Below are 26,451 nucleotides of genomic sequence, written 5' to 3'. Positions count from 1 at the left end.
AGGTCCTTAGACTGTGTGCAGCCTGATAAGACCGTAGTAAATAGGGGTGTGCACGGACCCCCCGCTCCGCCCCGCGGGCCGATCCGAAAATTTTGGATCAGCCCGCTCCGCTCTGCTCTGCTCTGCTCATACTCCGCTCCTCTTCGCTGCAGAGCTCCGGCTCCAAATCGGAGCTCCGCAGTGGAGGGGAGTGGCGCCAGGTAAGGCCGGGAGAGGAGGGCGGGGGGGTTTACTGGGCCCTGCAGCCGTCGTTGCCCATGCAGCGACAGCGGCAGAGCACGGTAAGGGACCAAGGGGGAGGGGGGCCTTACCTGCCTCCGTCCGCAGTCCGTCGGCTTCTTCAATTGAGCCCGCGGTTCAAGCGGGCCAGACTTCCTGGTTGAACTGCGGGCTCAATTGAAGAAGCCGACGGACCGCGAACGGAGGCAGGTAAGGGAGAGGAGGGCGGGGGTGGGTGGGTTACCGGGCCCTGCCGCCGTCGCTGCATGGGCGACAGCGGCAGGGCCCGGTAAACCCCACTTACCTTTCTGGCGGAGCTCCGGATTGAGGCGAAGGATCCGCCTTCACCTCGATCCTCTTCGCCGGCCCCCCAATCCTCTTCGCCTCCACCTTAAGGGCAGGCGAAGCCCCCCGCTCCGCTTCTAATTCGCCGGTCCGATTAGAAGCGGAGCACATCCCTAGTAGTAAACTGCAGACAAAAATAAAAGTCTGCTTCTTGGATTGCAGAATAATGGAATATAAATGCTGCATGTGTATGAGCCAAGAGCCAGTTAAATGTGATGCCTGATGAGCGGTAAGCCTACACAGGTAAATCCTCTAGAGTGGCCTCCAGATGGAGCCCTGAAAGAGATGTACAGTAGGCGTGTTAAATGATTAAGGACGTTTGGTTAGGTCCAGCTCATTTACAAAGGGAACCTGGCATTCCCACTCAGCTTCCAAGACTAAATAGCAAAGTTAAAGTTGCCTTCCCCCTTTTCTTCCTTTCCCTTCTGTTTCCACAGCACATTTGCTAGCACTTTCTCAGGCAGGATCTACACTCCTGCTTTATAACGGTCTGGACAACTGTTGGGGCTTTCAAAGGGTTATACTGCTTTCAAACCGCTTTCAAAGGGTTATATCCTGCTTGGTGTACATCTGGCACCAACGAAAATAAATGCACCAAATAGATTGCAGTGGTCAATGACGTTCGCCTTTTAAGATTGTCTCTTTGCTATCTCTCTAATTAACAATGGATTGAAAAGCAACTGTTTAATGGTTTTGTAATCCACCAGTTCTTGGGCTACCTGGGACTCATGACCTAATCGTCAGTGTTTGATTTGCACGGAGACTGATTAAGCGCTTCTCCTGTGAGGCCGGATCCCTTCTGGCGTGGAATGGCGGGCAGGACTCTGCTTGTTCGGAGAGGCTCTGCTGATAGCACGGGTAAGAAAGAGTACAGCAAGTGACTCTGAGAAAGCCCTGCTTTGGAGGATTTGGTGGTAAGGGCTGGTGGAAGAGCTGAGGTGCTAGTCCTCAAGGAGTTTAAAGATAATGACTTTGACTCCTTGACACCCTGAGAAGCTCTGCTGGGTGGTAGCTGGGCTGGAAGAGAATAAAGAGAGAGAAGTCAAAACAAACCAAGAGATAAGGCAGCTGGTCAATGCTTACTATTCAGTGCCCTGTAGTGTGCAATGCTGAAGGCCAAAGGGATGGGTGCTCCTGTGCACTGCATGCTCATACCCCTCTTAGTTGCACCACTGGTCTCGCCATCATGTTGCACCATCTACACTCCAGCTGTCCCTGTTTTCCAGTGCCAGACCTTGTATTCTGGCACTTGCCTCTTATAACCATTGTCCTTTTTTCATCTCCACTCCAGTGTTTACCTTTGGGGGAGATTTGGTTATTCCTTTATAAAAAGGAATAAAAATTCCACCTTTATTGGACTTTTTGTTCCTAAGAGTGCCTGGAGCTAGCTTGCAACCACCTGCTCAAGGAACTTGCTCAGGAATGGAACATTTGCTACTATTAGATTGCTCTTTTACTTCTTTTTCTGTTGTTCAGTCTTGTTGTGTTCTTTGATTCAGATCCATCATTTATCCACACATTAACCCTGTTGGAAAGAATTTCTATGTTTTTTAAAATCAATATTGCTAATATTTCATCAACTTCTTTTTTTATGAAGCTAAGATTTTAGACCAAGTACTGGATATTTTTCATCTTATTTCGAACCTCAGTTCTGCTACTTGTCTTTGTTTTCCTATCTCATTTGCTACTGGCCTATAGTTATTAAAATTTTCAGGTCCAGGGAATATCTCTTCAGGAGTGGTCTCACTACTGCCTCTTTCAGGTGACCCGGGACCACTCCCTCTCGCAAAGAGGCATTAATCACTTCCCTTACCCAGCCGGCTGTTCCATCTTACTACTGCTGCCTTTCTCCTGAGACGCTGGAAGTTGAAATCTCTGAGTGGGATGCATGCCTCTTGCCTCTATGTGCATGCATGTGAACATTAAAGCACCATCTAGTGCACGTGTATTGTTTCACATGCTGCAGCTGGTGAGGCTCATTTTGAAATATTAGGTATGACAGCACATTATGTGATAAATACACTATTCTTATATAAGCCTATTTTGGGGCTTTTAAATCATATTTTGGGCAGGTGGTTGCACAAACCTGTCCAAGCACCTTGTCAATGTCCTCGAGCAGCACCAACTGAAACTCATCCAAGAAAACTGGAGGAGACTGTGCTCTGGATACCTTGTCTGATTCACCTGCTATAACTCTGGAGTCAAGTCCTGGTAGATGCAGAAGATTTTATTTTGGAAGTGCCTTGCAAATAGATAACAGCAGGCCTCAGAAGGTTCTACAGTGTCCTTGGGGCCAACATGTAATAGCCCCCGGACAGCTCTAGTTGATAACAAATACTTTATTTTCTGAGTGTGGCAATTCCAAGGTAAATACTATCTACAGTCGCATAAGCAAGTTCCCTTTGGTAGGGAGTAAAAGGCATTTTGAGTTGGGTTTATTTTCAACTACTATGCAAACCAAGTAGTCGAAAATAAAGTAGTCTACTTCCACTTAAAATTAGGGCCAAACTAGACATGACACTTTTTGTTATGTAAGTTAACAGCAACGAAGTGGGAGCAAATATTGGAGGGAATTTTATTTTTAAAAAAGGGAAAATATGGTGACTTTCTGTATTTCAAAGTAGTGGAATTCTTGTGTTAACTGAGAATTTGGTATGGAAATAAATTATGAGTCTAAGAAATTATTTATTTTCTCATAAGTCCAACCACATGACATGCACCTGTGGTTATTGTTGTTATCAGATCTGCATAGACATGAAGGATTTGTTTCTTTTGAATGCTATTAATCAGTTTGCTGTGGAAGTCACAGAGCAGATCAAATGTTTACTTAGCTATTCCTTTGTATTGGCCATTTTACAGAAAAATGTTTATTATATCTATTTGATTTATACCCCACCTTTTAGAGTGACCATACGGAAAGAAGGGCAGGGCTCCTGTATCTTTAACAGTTGTATTGATAAGGGAATTTCAGCAGGTGTCATTTGTATGCCTGCAGCACCTGGTGAAATTCCCTCTTCATCACAACAGTTAAAGCTGCAGGAGCCCTGCCTAGCATAACCAGATACAAAAGAGGGCAGGGCTCTTGCAGCTTTAATTGTTGTGATGAAGAGGGAATTTCACTCAGTGCTGAAATGCATTTAGAATAGTAACACCATGATCCTATGCACACCTATTTAGAAATAAGTCCCATTAAGTACAATGGGGCTTTCTCCTAAGTAAATGCAGAGGTCTGCAACCTAAGGCTAAAATCCTATGCACAGGAGTAAATTCCACTGAACTTAGTGGGACTTATTTTTGAGTAAACACGCCTTCGCTTGTACTGCAGGTTCAGACTTAGCTGTGCTTTTGTTTTTCGGCCAGTGCTACTTAGTTGTTATAAACATTGAATAACCTACTTCTCTTGTGCAGTACTATTTTAAGTGCTTCCTCTTTGCTCCTTCCCTCTGTTTTGTTTTTTGTTTTTACTTTTTACAGTTTTGAAGTTTAAAGATTTGGGTGACCATATGAAAAGGAGGATGGGGCTCCAGTATCCTTAACAGTTGTATAGAAAAGAGAATTTCAGCAGGTGTCATTTTAATGCATGCAGCACCTGGTGAAATTCCCTCTTTGTTACAAAGGGCTCCTGCAGCTTTAACTGTTGTGATGAAGAGGGAATTTCACCAAGTGCTGCATGCATAAAAATGACACTTACTGAAATTCCCTTTTCAATACAGAAGCCTTGACCTCCTTTTCACATGGTCACCCTAGATTTCCCTTAAGTTATTCAGCTTTCTAGAACTTCGTCTATTATTTTAATTGCTAGTGTTTTGTAGCGTTCTGTTCTTATTATAAGATACGTTTTGAAATGTGGCTGCATTCCCAAAGTCACTGACTTAGGAGCAAGCCCCACTGAACTTCCAAGTAAACATACATAGGACTGCACTGCCAATTTTATTTCATTTAAATTCTTCTCATCTTGGAAAGTCTCTTTCCCTATTGTGTTTGGTAGAAATTTTGGGTTGTATCCAATGATAGTACTACTTAGAGAAGACCCACAGAAATGAATGGGAGTTAAAGTACACTAACATCGCATACAACCCTTTGTCCTGGTATGCCTTTGCTAAACAAGAGCTGGCTTGGTTTAAGAGCCTTCTCGAATCCTCTAATCAATTAATCAGAATGTGAGGTGACTGAACTGCATTGGCACCTTATCTGGTCTCAGAGTGTATTGGGTATGATGTCACTGCTTCAGATGTACAGGTCTTTTCAGAATATACCATACTAACAGCTGTTGCTGCCTTCTCTTTCTCTCTCTCTCAAATCAAGTTCTGGTTTTGGCTTCAGAATGCACATTCATTTGCTAGCTAGAGATAGCTTTTTCTAAAACCAAAGAATTATTAGAATAGGTTGGGAAACTTTGTTTCCAGCCCAGAAAATGGAAGTATGTCACTCTGAATACAGTGTGCCTGCTAGCTAGATGTTGATATATTGCATCTCACTGGTGTACACCACTAAAGCAATATGCTGACTATTGAGGAAAACTGTGAACTTGTGGTGAGCTACTAGGGAAACCACTTGGCTTGTCTGAGTTCAAGTCAGACAAAAACAACAGCAACCCAACATTCATTTATTTTCTTTCAAACATTTATACCCCGTTTTTCCACCTGACACAGTCTATATTCTACACTTGCCTTCCACAACCTGGTGGCCTCCAGATATTTTGGACTACAGCTTCCATCAGCCCCAGCCAGCATGACCAATGGACAGGAATGACCATCGTGGTCATTCCTGTTGTGGTTCAAAACACCTGAAGGGCACCAGGTTGGGGAAGATCACTGTTTCTATAACAGCGAGATGAAGATGGTATATAAACAATTTGGGATCAAGTGACTTGAAGGATTGCCTTCACCTGTATACGCCTGCCTGCAATTTTAGATTAACATAGAGGCCCTTCATACTTGCCCACCTCTGAGGGCAGTTAAGCGGGCAAGAACATAGGAGGGGGTCTTTTCCACAGTGGCCCCACACCCTTCGAATGGGTTTCTGTCTGGGGTCCATCAGACCCCATCATTGCAAGCTTAACAGTTTTTTCTGGCCTTTCTCAGAGGGTTTTATTGGGCTATTCATGGATTTTCGCTGCAGAGTTTTACTCTGTACAGCACCATGTACACTGATGGTGCTATATAAATAAATAAATAAATAAATAAATAATAATAATAATAATAATAATAATAATAATAATTGTGCTTTAGATTTTAGTACTATCTGGGCTGGGTGTTTTATTGCTGGTGTTAGTTGATTTAATGGGATTTCATTGTAAGGTTTTTATCATGTAAACTGCTTTGGGAAGGCTTTTGCCCATAAAGTATCCTAAAAATATTGTAAGTAAAATGAAGTAGCTATTGCTGTTCAGCATTTGCATTGATAATAAGAAATAAAGAATGGGTTCAGTAATGGTCACAGCCTCCAAGTCTCTGAAATGCACAAAGAGACCCATTGTACAGAATGGAGCTACTGGATCACACTGATTAGTTTTTATATGGCCAATACCCATATGAACCCCAAAAACAGTGTAATTTGCTGCTTGTACATTAAGGTGTGCCAGTGCTGGGCAACCTTAGCAAATGTGTAACTTCCTTGGGTATGTGCACACAGGAAATTGCACATTGGTCCCTCTTAAGAGGATGTAATATGAGGCTTGAATGGAATTATGGTTAATAATAACAACAACATGCAAGGCGTCATACACGCAGGAGAGCTGCCCTTTCATAGATTTTTTTTACAGCTCCCACACTGATATGCTCCTTACCTTTCTGAACACAGTGGTTTATGATGGGAGCCAAGTTGTTCCTCACAGGTATTAGATCTTTTACTTTGGGTCTTTCTAGAGTGGCCTGTTGAAATGGTTTCCCTAAATAGGAAAAATGTATATAAATTGTGTTTGTTTTGTAAAGATATCAAGCCCGAGATGCTGATGAGAGTTAACTCTTTTCTCCCCCACTGCAATCCCCCTTCTGAATTGCCCCCTGCATAGCAATTAAACTGAGAATAAAACAAACAAACAAACAAACAAAAAACCCTCTTCCATTGGCACCAATAGACACTCAAGGCTTTGGGGATTAATACATCTGGGGCCCTGGGAAATAGATTTCGATTGGAGGCCGGGATCCCATGGGCCCAGGCTTACCAAGACCCCTATATCAGAGAAATCATTGCTTGCTGTACTTTTTTATTAAAACTTTAAATAAGTATTAACTGAAACATTACAGATTACGCATGTTTGACCCACAACATTCATGAAGGCAATCTAAGGCCATAGCTAGACCTAAGGTTTATCCCTGGATGGTCCAGGGTCAAACCTGTTCACCTAGGTGACACACAGGGGATTCAGTGCTCAGGCAGGGGCGAACCCTGGATGATCCCAGGATAAACCTTAGGTCTAGCTGTGGCCCAAGAGAAATGGTTTACTCTAGTGGTACAATAGTTCAAGTCATGAATATTAGAGGTTTTCTCTTCTCCCAGGCATTTAGCAATATGTAATTAGCCGGGGTTTGTTTTTGTATGTTTTGTATGTTTTTGTTGTTTAAAATTTTTGTATATTGTTCTTAAGTGTTTTTATCCTATGTAAACCGCTCAGAGAGCTTCGGCTATGGGGCGGTATACAAATGCAATAAATAAATAAATATTACAAGACTAACCACAAAAGACATTGTCATTTGAGTAAGAGCTTCATCCCACCAGCCTTATATTGTGCTGTTGCAGCGAAATTTACACAAAAGACTCAAATGACGGTGACATTATAGTCTGCGTTAACTGAGAAGGACTGGGATGATGTCGACTATGTACTGCTTTGATTGTGGTTCTTCCCCCACTTAAAGTGAAATACTTTGGTGTGGGGAAAGTCTGGTTCTTCCAGGCATGCGAAAACACATCGCTCAAATTTCAACTTGTGTTTTCATCCATCATTTCCAATGCCCTGTACTGTGAGCTTGTTTTCAAGGGGCGGTATTGCTGATGAAGGAGAGGGGTGTGCAAATTCAAATCCTTTCGTATTAGCTTTCCACAACCCCACACTCACCTCTGCATATCATATTCTCCATCCTGTCCTCATGGTTTATCTGCTTTAGGAGAATGAGAATTTCACTTGCGCCTTCTGTCTCCCTAGGGAGGATGTAGTGTTAAGGCTTAGCTCACAATTTCCCTGCTTTTTGGTGCCTTGTTGAAAGCTGTATAGCCTTAATTTTGTTTTGCATACAATAGTTTTTTTGTTTAATGAATGTTATTTTAACTAGTAAGAGGCATCTTGAGGATCAGAAACTGAAAGGCAGGATAGGGAAGGGACCATAGCTTAGTGACCAAGCATTGCATACGTCAGGTTCCAGGTTCACTCCTTGCCATTTTCTGTTAAAAGCAACAGGTTAGTTCAAAAAATTTCAGGGAAACTGAGAGAGCCACTTCCAGTCAATGTTGACAATAGTGGGGTAGATAATTTTCTTAAAAGAAAGATAAATATTCAAACTCATCTCCCACAGATTTATCTATCTATCCATATCCAACAGCAGTAAAATTGAAATCACAACAGAGACTTTTAAAAGCCTGGATAAACAAAACAGTTATAGAGCATCATCAGAGCAGCATTTTATTGCATGCTTTTTACTGGACACTCCTGCTTTTTGCAGGTTATTTTGATGATGCCACCTGCCTCCCGCTTGTTTTCCGCTCCTTCTGGTCACTAAATAAGACAGAAAAGATTTGATTTTGGGGGCTATAGCAAAACTTGCCACCATTTTCTGCTGTGTGCAGGAGAAGTAGCACGATAAAAATACCCACTGAATGGGCCACGTGGTCGTGGCTTGCTTCCTCTTTCTTCCCGGTGTGAAGAAAGAGGAAGCTGTTTGTCGCTATTGTGGGACAGCAGCAGGCGGTCAAAGTGATGGTAGGAAAATGCAATTCCACCCCCACCCCTCGTCTGATGATGCTCAGAGTTTGGCATCTAAAACAATGACGTTTGGTACCAAATATATACATATGAACAAGGTTCCACAGACCGAGCAGCACTGCATGCAATTATTTTAAAGCATGCATGGCCCTTCTCTGGATCACACCCAATAAGTAAAGAGTGGAAAAAATTACCTGATGGATAATTAGGCAGGTGTGGAAGATGGGGAGGACACAATAATACATGACTGGATCTGTCCGGGAACAATCCGTCTATCAGTTTATTATCAGAAGGCATTGTCCTCCAGACTTTACAGGTCAGTATTTGGTTAGTGTCAACTTTCCAAGGGTTACCCAAAATTTGCCGGCTGCTCCTTTGATCTGACAAATCATGTTCACTTCTGCTTTTTTGAGACCAGTGTGCAAGATGGTGGATATCAGTACCCAAACTCAGGCCAGAGGTGGCAGTGTGAGAAGTCGTTAAAAAAGAATGACCCACAGTAATGGGTGGGAGACTTTGCGTTCTTATTGGCGGAAGGCCGTTGCAGTCTGGTGTGTTATTGTCTGAGATGAGGTACTTCTTGGTATCCGTGCTTCTTCTTTGAAAGTCAATAGCTGGGCCACACTCTTCATATGAGCCTTTGCAGCTGGCATCCATAATACAGTCAAATGTTGTGATGATCTCATCTACTTCTGATGTCTCTTCCCTCTGAGATCGATCTCTACTTCTGTCTTTTGAGTTTGCCTTCCAATCCTCCTCCCTCTTTTTTTTGCAGAAGAAGATTTGGTTAAGCATACTAAATCTACCTTCCTTCTTCAGGAATTTATTGTTCTGGGAGGGGACTTGATGAATGAACTCAGGTCTTTTAGGAATTAAAAAAAGATACGAGCAGGTGAGAGAAGAAAAATGCAATACTTCAGAACCTCTATTTTTAAAGAAACATGGGTCTTAACAAATACAACATCTTACACAGGTAATGGTAAAAGCTCAAAAACTTGGTAATGATACAGAACCAGCTACATTCAGACAATTTTGCACAGCTGATAGAGGATTATAATAGGGTTTCAACTGGCAAGCAACATAGCACCCTTAGTTGGAGGAAATTACAGTTTTATCTTTGTTTTCCTAAGGAATCAGTCAATATAATTAGTTGTATACAGTTGCAGCAACAGCTTGAAAAGATTGTTCTCTAAATAATCAACTTCTAGTACCTTTTTTTAATTTACAAGAAGTGTAGTTTGTTGCACTTTTATCAGAAAAGTGCTTTAAGTATTTCCACTCTGCAGCACAGGAAATAGTGCTAATCATCAACTAGAGGGAGGGGAAAGGTAGAGAAATTTAATATTCAGAGGACTGGGGAAAAGCTATGATAAATTTCTGTTTTCATAGATGACTATTCATCTAAATTTATACCCAACGTTGCACAAAAATGCAGACAATTCAAAGTGTATTAGCATTTAGTAGAGCAGTCGTGTTACTGCTGCATCTTGCACCCAGAACAAATTCAGTGCATGATGATCTAAAGTTTTAAAAGTATGAACTCATTATTTTGGCAAGTGAATATGGCTAGAACAAATGGACGATCACATCACTACAGAATCAACTCTAAAGCACTACAACTGATAGAGCTCAAGGGTACACATAACTTTTTCTGTGCCATTTGGACTCTGGTTAAACAGGTTTTACAGGTTCTCGAAGTGCTACTAACCCTGCTAAATCTGTTTGATCAAATACCATAGTAGGACAGAAGAAAGAATGGCTCTATCAAAGACTGAAGTATCAAACTACTTTTGGATATCTGAAAAATTCTATAATCTGCATGTAGTCCAAGACCCTTTCAATTTGCTACGTGGCTGATTTAGGATTAAGCAAAATGAATCTTAACCTACGTTATGTTCACTGTCAACCTAATTTAGAACATGCACTCAACAATGAGCAAAGATCAACTGTTGAATGAACAATTGACAAACCTTGATCTAGAGCAGTTCACACTATGAACTGCATGGATCAGGTTTTGGCAATATAAACTGCAGGCTGCTTAATCCAGATTGTGGTTGCAGTGTGGGGTGCGGGGTGTGGGGAGGATTAAAGCTCCTTATCCGCTTCCTGATCCTGCACTTACTTTAGAGTAAAAAAAGAGAGACATACCTGATACATCTTTAAAATAACATGCAGTATGCTCCTCACAAAGGAGGAGAGGAAGGCAGCCTTGCTTATGGTGGAATTGAGAAACAAAAAAGAGAGAGAAACCACAGAGCAATGCCGACAAAAGAAATTACTGGTTCAAATACTCTGCCTAATGTGTTTTGACAAAATATTTTCTTCAGAGGTGACAACCATGAGTACTGGGTAAGAATTAGAACTCTGAGGAAGTGCCTTTGGTAAGAGAAGAGTTGGTAACTGTCACCCTGAGGTGCTGAAAAATACTGGGCCGTATATGATCAATTCTCCTTCAGCTACCAGGGCCCGCTCTACACCAAGCAGGATATAACACTTTAAAAATGTTATGAAAACAGTATATGTAATGTGTCCTGGGCCTGAACAGTTGTCATAACCATTATAAACCGTTAAAAGCAGTAGTGTAGATCCTGCCCTGGGCAGGATCTACACTACTGCTTTAAAATGCTTTATAACAGTAGTGACAACTGTTGGGGCCCAGGAACACTCCATATACAGTTACAAACCATTTTCAAAGTCTCATATCCTGCTTGGTGTAGATCTGGCCCTGGTCAAGGTTTATCTCTCTCTTTTTGCTTCTCCGGCTGTCTGTGAGCTGCCCTCTTTTCCTTTTTACTTCAGACCTCCTTGCAAAGCAGAGAGATTATTACTGTTTATTTAAAAAACACACAAAACCCAACTGATACCAGAGAGGAGTGCAAATACAAATATATTAAGGTTTGCCACACTGACCATGTCCAGACAACACACTAAACTACAGTGGTTAAGCATTTTGAGCTAAACTGTATGGCTTAGCATGTTGTGGGAACCATTCCTAGCCATGGTGGCTACATAACCATAGTTTAAACATTTGCTGAAAAAGCGTTAGTGGCCTAACCATGGTTTAGCGTGTTTCTGAAAAGGCCCAGTGTGGCATTTTTGTGGATGAAAAGAAGCACCATTTGTGATCACTACTTACTTTTATTTTTTATTTTTTTAGAGTCCCCTATGAGTGCTTCTAAACTTTGGTGTTACATTGGGACATGTTTAGTGCTTCTTTAGATAAAAGGGAAATCATGTTTTCTTACCAGGGCTTTGCTTCCTGCTTCTCTTCTGCTATTGTAATGAGCAGAATTACATGGGAGGAGAGGGGCGACCACGTGGTCTGTAATTGAAAACTTCCCTGCTCTCATACTTGAATGGGACAGCTCATCTAGTGGGTGTTTTGTAGTGCAACTTTGGCTGCACATGGCAGAAAAATCCAAGATATTTCAGACAAATCAGGATCTCCAAGGTTTTTTTAAAAACGGAAGAACAGGGGAAAGGAGCGGGAGACATGCAGGAGGCTCACAATGTCGTCAAAATGACCCGCAAACCTCTGTGAGTGGCCAGGCACGAGTGTGGTATAAATCGCTCATTTAAAGAAGCCATTAGTCTCTAAGGTAGGGCTGTTAAACCTACCTTGGGATGAAATTCCATTTTGGAGAAGTACTTGGGGGTCACATTCCCGTGGTGGGTGGGCCTGAAGACAAAATGGGTGAGGCCAAAATAACAGTATATTTACCATAAAGCTTTTACTGCCAGGAACTATGCCTTAGGGGAGATACTTCAGCAAAAGCTGTGAAACCACCAAATAATTGGCAGTTGGGGAAATAGAATGGGGCCTAGGAGATGGGACATGATAATCTGGAGATACTTCAGGGGCTGGATTAAAACCCCAGCTGGGCCAGATTTGGCACCTGGGCCTGTGGTTCTGCATCCCTGCACCTAAAGCCCAAATTAGATGTGCCAATGGGAGCTTTCCTCCTGAGGTGGGAGCAAAGGGCCTGTTCAGATCATGCTAAGCCACGGAAGTTAAGGCTTAGTGTGTCGTGTGCATGGATGAAAAATGCTACCACAATGGTTAAGGAACCATCCAAAGTAACCATTCCACTGCAATAGGGTTAAGATGCTCTGGGATGGCTTACGGTGACATGTGGCAAACTCCCAGGCGGTTAGAATGGGTTCCAGGAAGTTTCTAGGCCATGTTCTTCCAGTGACACTCTTGCCATCACAGACTTTCTCTATGGTTGCACAGCCATTTTTTGGATATTATTTGAACAGAAAAGCCCCAGAGAGCCTGTTCGCGATGTGGAGGAGGTTGGGATGCACAGTAAACTGCATGGTGGCATGTGCCCTAACTTCGGAGGAGGGTGGATAGCGGAACTATGTGGTTCTGCTGTCTCCTCTCTGTAGTCCCCCTAACCACCATCCCTCCTTGCATGTGTGAATGGGGTCCTTAAAGTCTTCCTCCCCATGTCACAGTCCTGATCCAGCTCCTTACTCATAGTTCGGTCCTAAAAACCTAATAATATCATGTGAAAATAGTCCTCAAAAATAACACCGGTATAAATGACAAGGTTTTTTTTGGATCTTCACAAATGTTCCCACAGGTCCTAGCAAATAAAAGCTTTCGATATTCATGCAATCACATTAAACTTTATTATTATGACTGATGCACTATCTGAGGTTAGGGAGTGGGAAACCAATTTCACAGACTCAGAATAATGCACTTTGAGTTCCAGGGAAATGCAACATTCATGTAATAAAAGTGCCGCTTGGGCAAATGACATCTGGATCTCATGTGCAAATGAGTAATAACTAGAGCTGGACCGTGAAGTGTTTTTTCTTTTCTTTTCTTTTTTGGGTTTTTAATTTGCAAACAGCTTTGGCACTACTGAAAAACACCTTCCCTTTTGATGATTTCCCCCACACTCCTGAACTCTACTCAGGTGTTTTCCTGCTGATGTGATTTACCATTGCATAAAGAGAACAGGGCTATACTTCTGGCCCCATCCATCCCATCCCACCAGCCTTAGCCCTACTGTCTGTGCATTCGGCGGACATGTCTGTAAGGGTGGGGGAACCTGCTATATGTGTTTGCATGATGTGGAACACATGATACGGATATGGCACTAGAGAATCAGCAGTCAAAAGAAATAGTGACATCAAACCAGATTCTTAAAATTGAGAATATTCATACAACTTATTGGGTTGGGTGGTCTTCAGAGTAAAAAATCCTACCTCACAGAAATGACTAGTTTGAACTCAAAACCAGAAACTGGGAAAACACTCAGTGTAATGGTGTGTGATTATTACATGGAAAGAAGCAACTGTTTGAAAAGGCCCTCAGTGAAAAGCAGAATACGAGACAACTGCTCAGGTTCAAACTGTTCTTACTCAGCGGGGCCATTTTTGGTGGTCTTGCTTGACAGGTAAGTCAAAAAGGAAAACTTTTACCTGTTCTCTTGGGAGAGTAGTTTGACACATGCAGTGTGCCCACAGTACATAGCATAGGTCAGGGGGGTGTTCTCGCTGATGTCCCTTGGGCTGCTATCTACCCCCAGGTGTAGCAAGGCCTTTACACAGTCAGCTTTTCCTGCTGCAGCAGCCCAGTGCAAAGGTGTCCTAGAGAGCAGAAAAGATATCTATGTTATTACCTTGTGCTATTTAAATTCAGAGTAAAAAGTTAGACAATGGCCCTGTTCAGACAACATGCTAAATCATGCTGCTTAACCACAAAATAGTTAATGGAATGCATGCATTCCATTAACCATTTTGTGGTTAAGCAGCATGGTTTAGCATGTTGTCTGAACAGGGCCACTAAGTCAAGCTGGTGAAGCCCCTGGGAGGTCAGATTTGGGGCATGGCAAGTATTTACTTGAATGGAATGACATGTCAGAGGGAAGTGGGAAAATTGCAGCTCATTACTTCTTATAAAGCATCTTTTCGTAAGATTTATTGTAGCTGGTGAAAGCTAATCAGTGTTCTTGTCACTTCCCTGAGAGGTCCCACCTGATTGTTCCTCTGACTCTAATTCAGAAGTGTTGAATTAGAACATAAACCATCGCCAGAAGCTTGAATTCCAGTAGCACTGCCTTGATTACGTTAGCAGATCTCACACTCTGGTGCAATCTGCCAGTGGGACTTCGTACTGAAATTGAGGCTTTGCATCACAGTGCACATATTTCCCAATCTGATGTGAATTTGATGTTCAAATTTATTATGATTCCTGAATCATAGTTTTACATAGGGTACTCAATGGTCCCCCAGCCAGGGGAATCACCACATCTGAAACTACTTAGCTTCAGAGTTCTGAGACAATTCACAGGGCCTGTTTGAGCTTTAATTTTTTTTTAGTTTACAAAACAGGGAGTACACAATTTTTTTTTACCGTGAATGGTATGTTTCTTCCCAAAATACAAAAAGATCTTAATGTGTCCTGGAAGTTGCCTTCACAGCGCTACTTTGCTGCCAGTTTAGAGAAAACCCTGCTGTTTCACTGCTGTGGGGTGTGAAATTCCCACGGCAGGAGGGTGTGTGGGGTTTCCCGGCGGCCATACAGGTACTTGAGCCCACCCCCTGCCCTCTGCCCAGTTTCTAGTGACCAATCAGTAGTTGCCATCTGTCCAGGAACCCCCCAGCTTGATGTCAGAGCAAGGTCACACGGTGGAAGAACTGTGGTGACCTTGCTTCAAAGGAAAAAGTTGGGGTAAGTCCCCGACTTTTTAAGTGCGGAGCTTCTGGAGAAAGCCCCGTGGTGGGTGCAAGTTGGCAGCTGCATCGTATAACTGGTGCAGCGCCACTGTGCAAATAAACTGTATATAGACAGCCCCCAAGAAGGTTTTTGTTTTGTTTTGATTTTTTAAGCTTTGCCTATTGTAGGTTTTATGTTCAATTTACAACAGAGCTTAATTTCTCAAATGAGAGTTCCTGCTGCTAAAGCTAATGTAGAAAATGAATCTTCTATCCTGTAAACCTCTCCCTTTAATCCCAGCTGACACAGTTGCTTCTTTACTGCCCCTTCATAAATCATAGGACTCACCCCTAATAAGTTGTGCCATGAATTAAACCCAGATTAACAATTAGGAAAACAAAATTCTAAGAGCTCCTCCTGAATAAAACTTGATTTCTCCTTGCAGACTATAACAATAAAAGGTTAGGAGACCCACTTGCTGAGTTGTTGCTGAGCAAGAGGGAGCCATGGAGAGCATCATTTCATTAGAGGCTGTATTTCATTAGAAAGCAGCCAAACATCCTTTAACTGTAGGCCCCCAGCCAGAGCTCTGCAGCTCTTTTCAGTCGGTTTCCATGGTCACCTGTCATCCACATCAAGGGCCTGCAGGTTGCATTCTGGGATTTTAGCCAGTTCACTGATAATGTCACTGTATCCTGCAGCAGCGGCAATGTGAATGCAAGTCTTCCCGTTCTCATCATCATAGTTTATTATTGATGGGCCCTGATGGTGGCTCAGGATGATAGAACAGAGGATCCGGTTTCCGCTCTAAAAAATATCAATTTGTGTACAGAAGCCTTTATCAGCTTTAACAGTAAGAGGACATTATCTTTTCTGACAATAATGTACACTTCAAGAAACAATTAATCATAGCAGGGAAGACCATCTTTGACATTTCCTTCTTCCTTCAAACCTGAGAAAATAGAATGTCCCCAAATACACATTTCTGACAGCGTTTCTTGCTGTGTGTGTGTGTAATTTTGGGAACCAAACAGCTGAGGGGGAAGATGTTCCCTGGTGGTTCTAATCCAGATTGTGGCCATACAATTATTCAATAATAAAGAACAAAGTGGGGTCAGCTGCATGCTACATAATTAATTAATGTAAAGTGTAGTTTGGCCTTCAGAGAAGTGGAAATAGTGTAACCAATGGGCTGCCTAGACAGACTGAAAGCCCTGCAGTGGATGAGCAGTGGCGTTGCATTGGTTATATGACACAGCAGCCACCTCATAGCCATTGTGGGGCTTTCCTGTGAAGCTGCAACTTAAGACTTACCCTGACTTTTCCCCCTGGAGTGAGGCGAGTACAGTGCATCCACTGTCTATCCTCACTCAGGAGTAGCGGGGCAGGCTTTATTATTATTATTATTATTTATTTATATAGCACCATCAATGTACATGGTGCTGTACAGAGTAAAACAATAAAATAGCAAGACCCTGCCGCATAGGCTTACAATCTAATAATGCTTTCCGGGCAGATGGTGACCCCTGATTGGGGGTCAACATTCCCAACCCCATTCTTGCCCACCCTGTTCCACATTGAGAGGGAAGGTCAGAAGGAGGAGGCTTCCTGAATTCACTTGAATTCCACGTGGTCAGGAACCCTGCCTTATCAATGTTTCTCATCATGCAGATACTTCCATTATGTTCATGTGAACCCCAGCAGAAGACCCTTTGAACCTTCCCTTTCAACACAGGATGTGGGGTGGGGCTGAGGAGCCAGGAATGCTGGAGGCAAGCAGGGGTGGGTGAGCTGGGCAGACACCTGGGCACCAAGCTGAGGGAAGTGCCAAGCTGAGGTGAGGGCTGAGGTGGGGGGGGGCACCAAAGCTGTCTGGGGTGGGAAGGGCACCAAAGGAACTCCTTGCCCAAGGTGCAATTTATCTTAGGGCTGGCCCTGGGGACATGGCTTGACTACTTTTAGACCTCTCTCCACTTTTAGCCCTCATCTGGGGAGGCTGAATGCCTAAGGCTTAAGAGAAATGTATGCATAGGGCTTAAAAGGGTTCATGTGGGCAGCTTATATGGCAGCCTTTCAATGGCCACACAGGCTCAGGATGATGGGAATTGCAGTCCCACACATCTGGAGGGCTCCATGTGGGGAAGGATGTTCTAGGAGGAAGGTCTTCACACACACACACACACACACACACACACACACACACATACACACACACACACACACACACACACACACATGCTTTGTGCAGATATGCCCCTTTACTGGAATGGGCTGGTAATGAGTGAAGTACCTTATTATGAAAATTAAATATTTATTTTTAATTTTTAAATTCTATATCCCATTTCCACCAGCCTCCAAATCGTTATGAGTTAATGTAAATAAATTTAATGCCATGTTACATTTAAAATAGTTTTCAGGTTGTTGTTGTTTTTAAAAAACCAATCAGTTTGAAATATAGTTTAATACAGACTATGATATTTCCCCTCCTTTTTTAAAAAAGAAATGAGTAATTCAATCCTTTGAGTAATGGAGTGAGCTCAAGAGAAAGAGCCTTGACAGTCTTTTAGTATTCAAGAAAGCTATCAAGTCTGATCTCTTCCTGTAGTCTTATCCAGTAGAATTTTAGGATACTTTTAGTATGCTTTTAAGATGCTTTTTTAACAGTGTATACTATGCTTTTAATCAATATTTTATGTATTTTATGCTTGCTGTTGTTCCCTGCCTCAATCCAGTTGGAGAGGTGGGTAAGAAATATATTATTATTATTATTATTATTATTATTATTATTATTATTATTATTATTATTTTTTTTTCTATGGTGGCCCTATCATTATGGATCTCCCACACATGGGAAGTATACCTTGCTCACTTACTAATTGCTATTATACACACTCTAAAGACCTGGTTGCTTACATCTGCTTTTAATTGATTAATATGAGGCTGCCCAATATTTTTAATTAGTAATTTATAATTGTGATTAATCTGAGGCTGGCCTATGCTTTTAATCTGTAATATTAAACTGTCCATGCTATCTTAACTACAGGCTTTTTGATTGAATTGTTTGTTCTTATTCTGAATTTACATTTTATTTTTAATTTGTTTTATGATGTTTTTGTTTTGTTTTGTGAACTGCCTTGAGAAGGCTGTAGAGGCCTGAAAGATGGCATATAAAAAATTAACTAAATAAAATATGGTTTTGCCCAGTTCTGCTTCTAGTAGTGTCGGCAGACATGGAAGGCAGGTGCAGAAGAGGGAGGACAGTTAGCCCTGAAAAAGCAGCAGCTCCAGCTGCCCAGTAATCCTACAGCCTGGTACTGAGAAGAGAAGCATTGGGTTAGATGGCTGCTGCTGCTGCTGCCACCTTCATTTCCTTAGTATGCCTTTAGACTCTGAAATGGCACCGTAGAGGGACATTACATTGGGGGAAGGCCCCAGAGGCATTGGGGGTGGTACTGGAGATGGCAGTGGCTATACCCCCCTGCCCCCAGGTTGGTGCTTCTCTTCTCAATGATGGGCCCTAATTTATAAGAAAAAAAATTAAATGGTGGATGTTGGCCCCAGGTGTGATGGACCATGTGGGACCTTGGCATTTGCCCAATCATACCATGTGCTGGTGCCACCTGGCCTAAGCCCTTGGACATGCACCGTATAGCTCTTTGGATCACAGCCAATTTGCTTTCTGTCAGTGAAGCATTCAATTTCCTCTCCTCTTTCTACCACAAGCCAGAGCTTTCACATCTCTTGTTTTGAGGCAGCCTTGTTTGAAGCATTTCTTACAGAGCTGAATCACTTCTTTGAATCTTGTAGCTAACTGTGGGTGTATGAACGTAACCGATGTGGAAGTATTCAAAACAAACAGTGACACAATTCTGTGAGTTTAAAAAGTAGCAATAATAATTAATTGTCTTTACACTGTGTCCTTATCTTGTGGTTAAATCCTGCTTGTCACTTTCCCTCCTGTATTCCATTAGCTATAAATGCTAACGTGGTATATTGGAGCTGGATTAATGATGATGGAACCAGATTTGAGAGCCTGCTGTGGCTTGGATCATACATTTCCCACGCTCCCATTAAGTAGACCTCTACTAATTAAAAAAAACTTTTCAAGGCGTCTCACTGCGGAACCAAAACACTCAAGTGAAAAGACACATTAGCTATTAAGTTCTTGACAGCTGTTCCATACCTGAACTGCCCAGTGAAGAGCTGTTTTAAAATCCTTGTCCACCAATGTTGGATCAGCTCCTTTATGCAGCAGTGTCTGGGCATGCTGGGGTCGATTGTGGAATGCAGCCCAATGAAGTGATGTCATTCCCTGAAAAGCACAACCCTTGTCATCAGAGCTGTTGTATGCATGGTTAATCGAAGACCTGGCTATAATAAGCAATCAAAGCAAAAACAATCCCTGTCCTGGCATGGCCGTAGCTTAGTGAAAAATTTGCAATGGTTTCAATCAGAGGTATTTTTTAGCTTACTTCCAAGCAGGTATTTCCTATCCAGGGCAAGGGTGGTGTACCTTATTTGGCCCAGGGGCCTGAATTCCAATTTGGAATGGGTCTCATGAGCTGCGTTCCAGCAGTGAGAGGGGCTAAGGGCACAGGGGACAGAGTAGGACAGAGTAGGTGGGCAAAAGCAAAGGAGTAGGGGCGAGACGTAATTTGTAGCAATTCTGACATTTTCCCACGAAGCCTACAAAGCACAGCTCAGTTCTATGCATGGCCATGGCTAGACCTGGTGATATCCCGGGGATTGCCCCGGGATCATCCCTGTGCATTCACATGACGCACAGGGGATTCCGGGGGCAGGGAGGGATCATCCCTTCCTTTCCCCGGGATATTCAGGATGGCTTTAATCCCAGCTTTTCCCATGGTCTTGGGATCGTCCCGAGACCATGGGACATGTGGGCTGCCATCCCGGTTTGTTCCTGGCTCCTTGCAAGTAAATGCAAGGAGCTGGGAACTGGGCATAGGGCATGGAGCTCTTCAGGAGCTCTGTGCCCATTGGGGATGTGTGCGAGTTTTTTTTTAATTACCTTTTAGAAGGAGCGCTCCTGCGCTTGTCTTGAATTAAAAACCAAAAAAAACCCCAAAATGGTGGCCGTGACATCCTCCGTCCTCCCGGGACATTGCGTGCTACGTGTAGACTGAGGGGGAGGATCTCGCAATCACCATATTGCAAGATCCTCCACCCCCCTGATGCAGACATGCCCCATGACTACTCAGAAGCAAGTTCCAGTGCAACAGCTTTAAGGTATGCAAAGCACAGCTCAGTTCTACACATGTCTACTCAGGAGTCAGCTACTGAAATAGGCTTTTAATATGCAAACCCTCATTTCCACATGTTCCCCTATCAAGACCAGTTTATATACCTTGCTCTTTAAATACCTTAAAAATGTAAAGCTATTTACAGAGTATTTACAGAGAACCGTGATTGCTAGAGTCTGGAAAGATGCAAAAGGACATTTACTCTGGAAATCTCTTTATAGAATATGGTCGGTTGCGCTGGTGGATAAACTAATGGGTCGTTTCCGTATGGCTAGAGTAGAAGTAACGGAAGATAATTTTGTGGCAACTTGGCACCCATTCTTAACATTTTGTTTAGAACTGAATACAGAAGATGCCCTCCAATTAATTAATTGAATTTCTGGCATAGTAGATTTTAGTTTGGTATAGGAACGGACTAATTAATATACAATTAACAATAGATAGAATATTCTAATTGAAGCAATGTATATGTGTGAATGTATTTAATATAATGTTATAATTCTTAAAATAAATTTATAGAAAATAAATAAATTGTATTAAAAATTTAAAGGCCTTTCAATCCCCTCTTCGATCACTGGGGTTTTCTTGCACTGTGGTGAGGAAAGGCTGTCTTTCTTCATCACTCAGCAGGGAAACCATAGGTCTTATCTGATGAGAGATAAGAGTGAGGTTTCTGGCACAAGGCTAGAGAAAGAAAGGGCAGGTTCTGTGGAAGAAGCTGGCTCACGGCCCATTCTCCATCCCGGTAATAGTGGGGGAAATGTGCTATGTGGGGTAGTATTTCTGCCACTTTTTGAATGCCCGCTCCCCACCCTTTAAAACTGACTGCACTTCCTGTTCTCCCCCTCAAATGCCAACCATCTGTTCTGTAGGCAAATTCAAAGAGATGGTCATGGCAGCCTTCTGTGCCTTGCCACCACTTCTTCATCTTTCTTTACCACAGAAAACCCATTAAGGAAGAAAAGATGGAACAGTTGTGCAATGCCTCCTCATTGGTAGGAAAAGGAGCCCTCTGTCTGGAAGCATCCTCTGTCTCTGAGATCATTTTTGTTTTCTTTGTCTGTGGGGATCTTTCTAGTCTAAACAGTAGGTACATTTTAGGGGAATTTGTTTGCTTACCTCATTATCTTGGTGGTTAATTTCGCTCAGATCAGACTGCTGCAGCAGTACAGATAAAAGCCTGTGGAGAACAACGTGGTATTCAAGGTGTTACAATCAAAAGAAAATTCCGTCAAAACCACGGGCCCAGTCCAGTCATGTTAAGCACTTCTACGTCCCATTGATTTCTGTGGGGTAGTTGATCAAGTGTTTAGTATCATAAATCTCAAGCATAGCTGGCTAGGGAATGCTGGGAGTTCGAGGACATTTTTCTGTCTAAACACGCATAGGGTTTCATCTTAAATATAACTAACTTACAGATCTACACCAAGCAGGATATAACACTTTGAAAACTGTAAATGGTGTGTGTCATGGGCTCCAACAGTTGTCAAAACCGTTATAAATTGTTTTAAAGCTGGAGTATAGATACTGCCTAGATCATGCCCTATCTTTTTAACACCTATTGTTGTAGAATCCACAGAGACATCTTAATTCTTGTGATCTCTTCCTTGAATCAGGATGTTAACAACCAGGATAATCAAATTCACATGAATCTTAGCTCTGCTTCCCAATTCAGTGACTTAAGGAGCATATCTCTATTATAAGCATTTCTTGTATTCCTTAAAACTCATTTAGGTTGCAATGTCCACAGGGGCAGCACCTTAAAGACTAACACATTTATAATGGCATTTGCTTTTGTGGATTGCAGTCCACTTCTTCAGGTGCAGGATTGTAAGCTGTGAGGTCAGAGGGAAATGAAATGAGAAAGTACAGATAGTAATCATTATGTTATTGACAACGGCCACTCACAACACAGTTCCTGGTGATAACGCAGACACCCTGGAATTGGTAAGTATCAACACATGTAGTGTAATAAGAAATAAGCCATAGGTGATAGAATTGATCCCCTTAATGTATTGCAGTGCAGTGGTTTAAAGTTGCAATCTTCCTCTGAAGTTCCTTTGTTCCAGAATGGCCACTTTAAGATCAGTGTCAGAGTGTCCTCAAACCATAGGGTGAGATCCAATGTATTCTATGAATGGAAAGAATTTTGTTAATGGAAGAAGAGTTGTGCACATGAAAGAGGTCCTTCTGTGAGTGTTACTCTCCTTCCACGAGGGAACCCACCCATAGTTTCCTAGAGATGTTGGACCTGGCATTGGTGACTCATGCCTTAGTTACATCCTGATTGGATTACTGTAACACGCTCTACATGGGGCTGCCTTTAAAGAGTGTACGGAAACTTCAGCTGGTTCAAAGAGCTGCAGCCAGATTGTTGACCGGGGCTGGTTACAGGGAGCATACAACTCCCCTGTTAAAACACTGGCTTCCAGTTTGTTTCCAGGCACAATTCAAAGTGCTGGTTATGACCTACAAAGCCCTATATAGGTCAAGGTTATCTGGAAGATTGCATGATCCCTTATAAGCCTGTCTGTGTTTTAAGATCTTCAGGGGAAGCCCTTCTCTCAGTCCCACCACCATCGCAGGCATGCCTGGTGGGAACGTGGGAGAGGGCCTTCTCTGTGGCTGCTCCAGTACTCTGGAACTCTCTTCCCAGTAAAGCTAGACTGGCTCCCTCCCTGATGTGCTTTAGGAAGCAGGCAAAGACTTTTCTGTTCTGGTATGCCTTTGGTGAATGAACTGGACCTCTTTTTTAAATGTATAAATGTTTTAATATTGGAATATGTTTAATATACTTTTAACTTTTGAATATATCTATTTATAGGTTTTTAATGTATATGTTTTAAATTTTGTGATGCTGCCTTGAGGCCCAGCATTGGGGAAAAAGCGTGATATAAATAAATAAATAAATAAATAATAATAATAAGTTTCATCTCTTTATCTTTAAAAATGAGGGAGCTGTAAGTATTTTGGTTAATTCCCATAGGCTATAATGAAGCGGTTATCCAAAAATGGAACGGAGCTCCAATGAGTGAGGGGAGAATGTGACCATATCCATCACAATGTCCATCAATGACAAGAACCAATGAACTGGAGGGGGAAGGAGAAGGGGCGGGGTGGAGTGGGAGAGTGAACTAGCAATGAGGTGAAATAGCACAACAACACACGCATGTGAACGTGACTGCGCTAATTGCTGCGCTAATGAATCAGAGGTCAAAATCCTGGGTGCATGTCAGGAAAAAAACTAGGTTTGATGGAGCTCTATATTCCACTGATTCTGAAGGAGCTTTGCTGTTTGCCATTTTGCTTTCAGGCCCAATTCAAGTGCTGGGTTGACTTTTAAAGCCCTAAACAATTTGGGACTGAAATACTCAAAGGAGTGTCTCTCCCTGAATCAGCGTGCCTATGTTTTAAAATCTGCTGGGAAGGCTCTTCTCACAGTACCTGCTGTATCAGGGTAAATCAAATCTTTATTGTTATTGTCAACAGACCATCAGACATATAAACAGACAGTTTACAGTAAAACCACAAATACACATTTAATTAAAACCACATAAAGTTAGGTTAAAAGAAAAAAGGTCCCATTGTTAGTCTTATCTGGATAACCAGATTAAGAAATTTTGCCACCTGCTCGGTAATTGTTTTGTTATAGCCTTGAAGCAGGATAGAATTCAAGTCCTTTATAGGATGGCCTGGATAGCGCTGAATAATGGGGAATAAGAGATCATTTCTGGCTTCTTGATAGAATCTACAGTAAAATGATACATGGAGGGTAGTCTCCACTTCCATATTGTTACAGGGACAACATCTTTTTGTAAGTGGAGTTTTATTAAATCTACTCTCCATTACCCTAGAGAGCCAGGGTAAAGGCTCTCCTATATTTGGGAATAGTTAGCCAGGACAGGTAAGGTGCTGTCCCACCACTAGGAGGGCCTGGTACTCCCATGGACTGAGTGGAGCAGGGTCCGCATGCTGCTTGTTGTAGCTCCTGGAAGTCGATGTCCATGCATCACTGCTTAATTGCTAATTTCGCTCGCCCTGAGTCCAAAGAAAGTAAATACGGAGAAAAGAGGCCTACACTGAGTATTTTTTCTGGATTACTTTGGACCTGGGGGAAATATATGAATCACGCCAAACCAGCGAAATCAGCGAATTAGGAGTAGGTGATGTATAGCAGCACAGCCAATAATAAAATGAGTGTATTCAGGCTATACATTTTAATGTAGTCAGGCCGGCTTCCTGATTAAGCAAAGCATTTGACACATATCTGGGAACTCCAAAAATAGATCTTAAGAAATGTGCTTGGGCAGCTCTGTATCAGGGTAAATTAACCTGATGCCCTCCAACTACCATAATCCCTGAACATTGGCCATGCTGGCTGGGGCCACATCTGGAGGACACTGGGTTGTCTATTCAGCATTAGAGCCATCTTTATTGTGGTACCCTCACTGTGGAACATATGCTCAGTAGAAGTGTGAGTCAGTTATCCTTCCTGCGCCAGCTGAGAACTTTCTTGTTTGTCTGTTAGCTTACCTGTACTTTATTGCCTTTTAAAAATTCTTTTATTATTGCCTTTTTAGGATTGTAATATGCATGCAGCTTTGTTTATCTATTGAATGAAGGGCAGCTTTAAAATGTTGTACACAGCTCTTCTTATAAGTCTCTTGTGGCTGCACATTGATTTCCTGTCTAGCACCATGGTTTGTGATTTTTGTAACAGCCAGGTTAAGCAATGATAAAGAGAAAAACGAACGCAAAAGCTGAAGATCTGTGCCACTTCAGTAGTGCCTTCTGTAGTGATCATATTCTGAAGAACTAATTTTGTTGACTTGCGCTAATAGGACAGATGAAAAGGGACTGAGCAGCTGGCGTGCTGCTGTTCTGATCAAAGGTCTGCCTGTTTCCATGGGAACTGTTGAAATTTTATTTTGCAGGGATCCCTCTGTGTTGCTGTTAAAATGAATTACTCTTCCTTTTCCAAATATGAGCATAGTCCCCTTTTCTATGGGTGCTTTATTTAATGATAATGCCCTCTTGGTTGCCTTGAAACCTTCCGAGTGTACTGTTCAAATGATGTATAAAGAATGAGGATGGCAGGAAATTAACAAAGCAACTGACAACAAGATGGTTAGAGAGAAGTGGATGCACATGGTATATGAAGCATAACGGGTGCATAAAACACTTGTGGCAGAACAATGTACCATCTTTTCGGCAGAGGTAGAAGACCCACTTCTAATATCCAGAGCATCAAGTACGCTCAAAACATTTCCTCGGAAACTTTTTTCTTTTCTTTTTTTTGCATGCATGTAACTAAATCAAACTGTGATTTGCAAGAGTGAAACAACTAATGCTCACTTCTTGCCTGCTTCAAGGAAAACCATAAATAATTATTGCAATTAAATAATAATGATACTGGCTTTGGTTTTTGCATGCAGTTAGGCATGCAAACACCTCACTGAAATCAACAGGAGCTGCTTGCATGAAACTGTGTACAGAATCATAGCCGATAAGAGCAACAACAATTCTGGTGAGAGTCTTGGTAAAATGAATATTGGTATTATATCAAGTAATTTCTTAATGCTACTTTTTAAATGTTCTGTGCAGCAGCAGTCCATGCTGAACAAAGATGTTCAAATGGCAAATTCGTACTTCACCGTTAATGTTATTGATAGTGGCCATTCACAAAAAAAGTTACTGGGGATAACACAGACTTCCCTGGAATTGATAAGCTTATTAACACATGTAGGGCCTAGTCAGACAACACACTAAGCCACGGTTAGGCTGCTGCCCCTTTTGCAGCAAAGGTTAGTGAGCATGTTTAAAATATGGTTATGTAGCCACCATGGATAGGAAGGGTTCACACGGCATGCTGAACCATAATGTTTAGCTCAAAACGCTTAACCTCCATGGCTTAATGTGTTTTCTGAACAAGGTCGTAGTATAATAAGAAATAAGCCACAGGGGATAGAATTGAGCCCCTTAATGTGTTGCAGTTCAGTGGTTTCATATTGCAGTCTTCCTTTGAACTTCCTTTG

At 42.2% G+C, this 26,451-nt stretch overlaps 1 protein-coding gene across 1 annotated transcript in view; it reads right to left on the bottom strand.

Annotated features, from left to right (window-relative positions):
• Positions 1-1,272: 1,272 nt before the first annotated feature.
• The window catches only part of ANKRD55 (ankyrin repeat domain 55), a 40,790-nt gene continuing 15,611 nt past the window's right edge, over positions 1,273-26,451 (bottom strand). The window contains exons 5-11 of the mRNA XM_063128659.1: positions 21,536-21,596; positions 19,339-19,467; positions 15,778-15,962; positions 13,919-14,086; positions 8,677-9,344; positions 6,353-6,454; positions 1,273-1,581 (exon numbers count right to left, since the gene is read on the bottom strand). Coding sequence (XP_062984729.1) covers positions 1,298-1,581; positions 6,353-6,454; positions 8,677-9,344; positions 13,919-14,086; positions 15,778-15,962; positions 19,339-19,467; positions 21,536-21,596 — 1,597 coding nt within the window. The 3' untranslated portion in view covers positions 1,273-1,297. The remainder of the gene's footprint in view (positions 1,582-6,352; positions 6,455-8,676; positions 9,345-13,918; positions 14,087-15,777; positions 15,963-19,338; positions 19,468-21,535; positions 21,597-26,451) is intronic.

Source organism: Elgaria multicarinata, chromosome 6 (assembly GCF_023053635.1).
Source record: "Elgaria multicarinata webbii isolate HBS135686 ecotype San Diego chromosome 6, rElgMul1.1.pri, whole genome shotgun sequence".
Classification (NCBI taxonomy): Eukaryota; Metazoa; Chordata; class Lepidosauria; order Squamata; family Anguidae; genus Elgaria; species Elgaria multicarinata.
The sequence above is the reverse complement of the archived record's forward strand: the minus strand, read 5'-3'. Positions and strand labels throughout refer to the sequence as shown.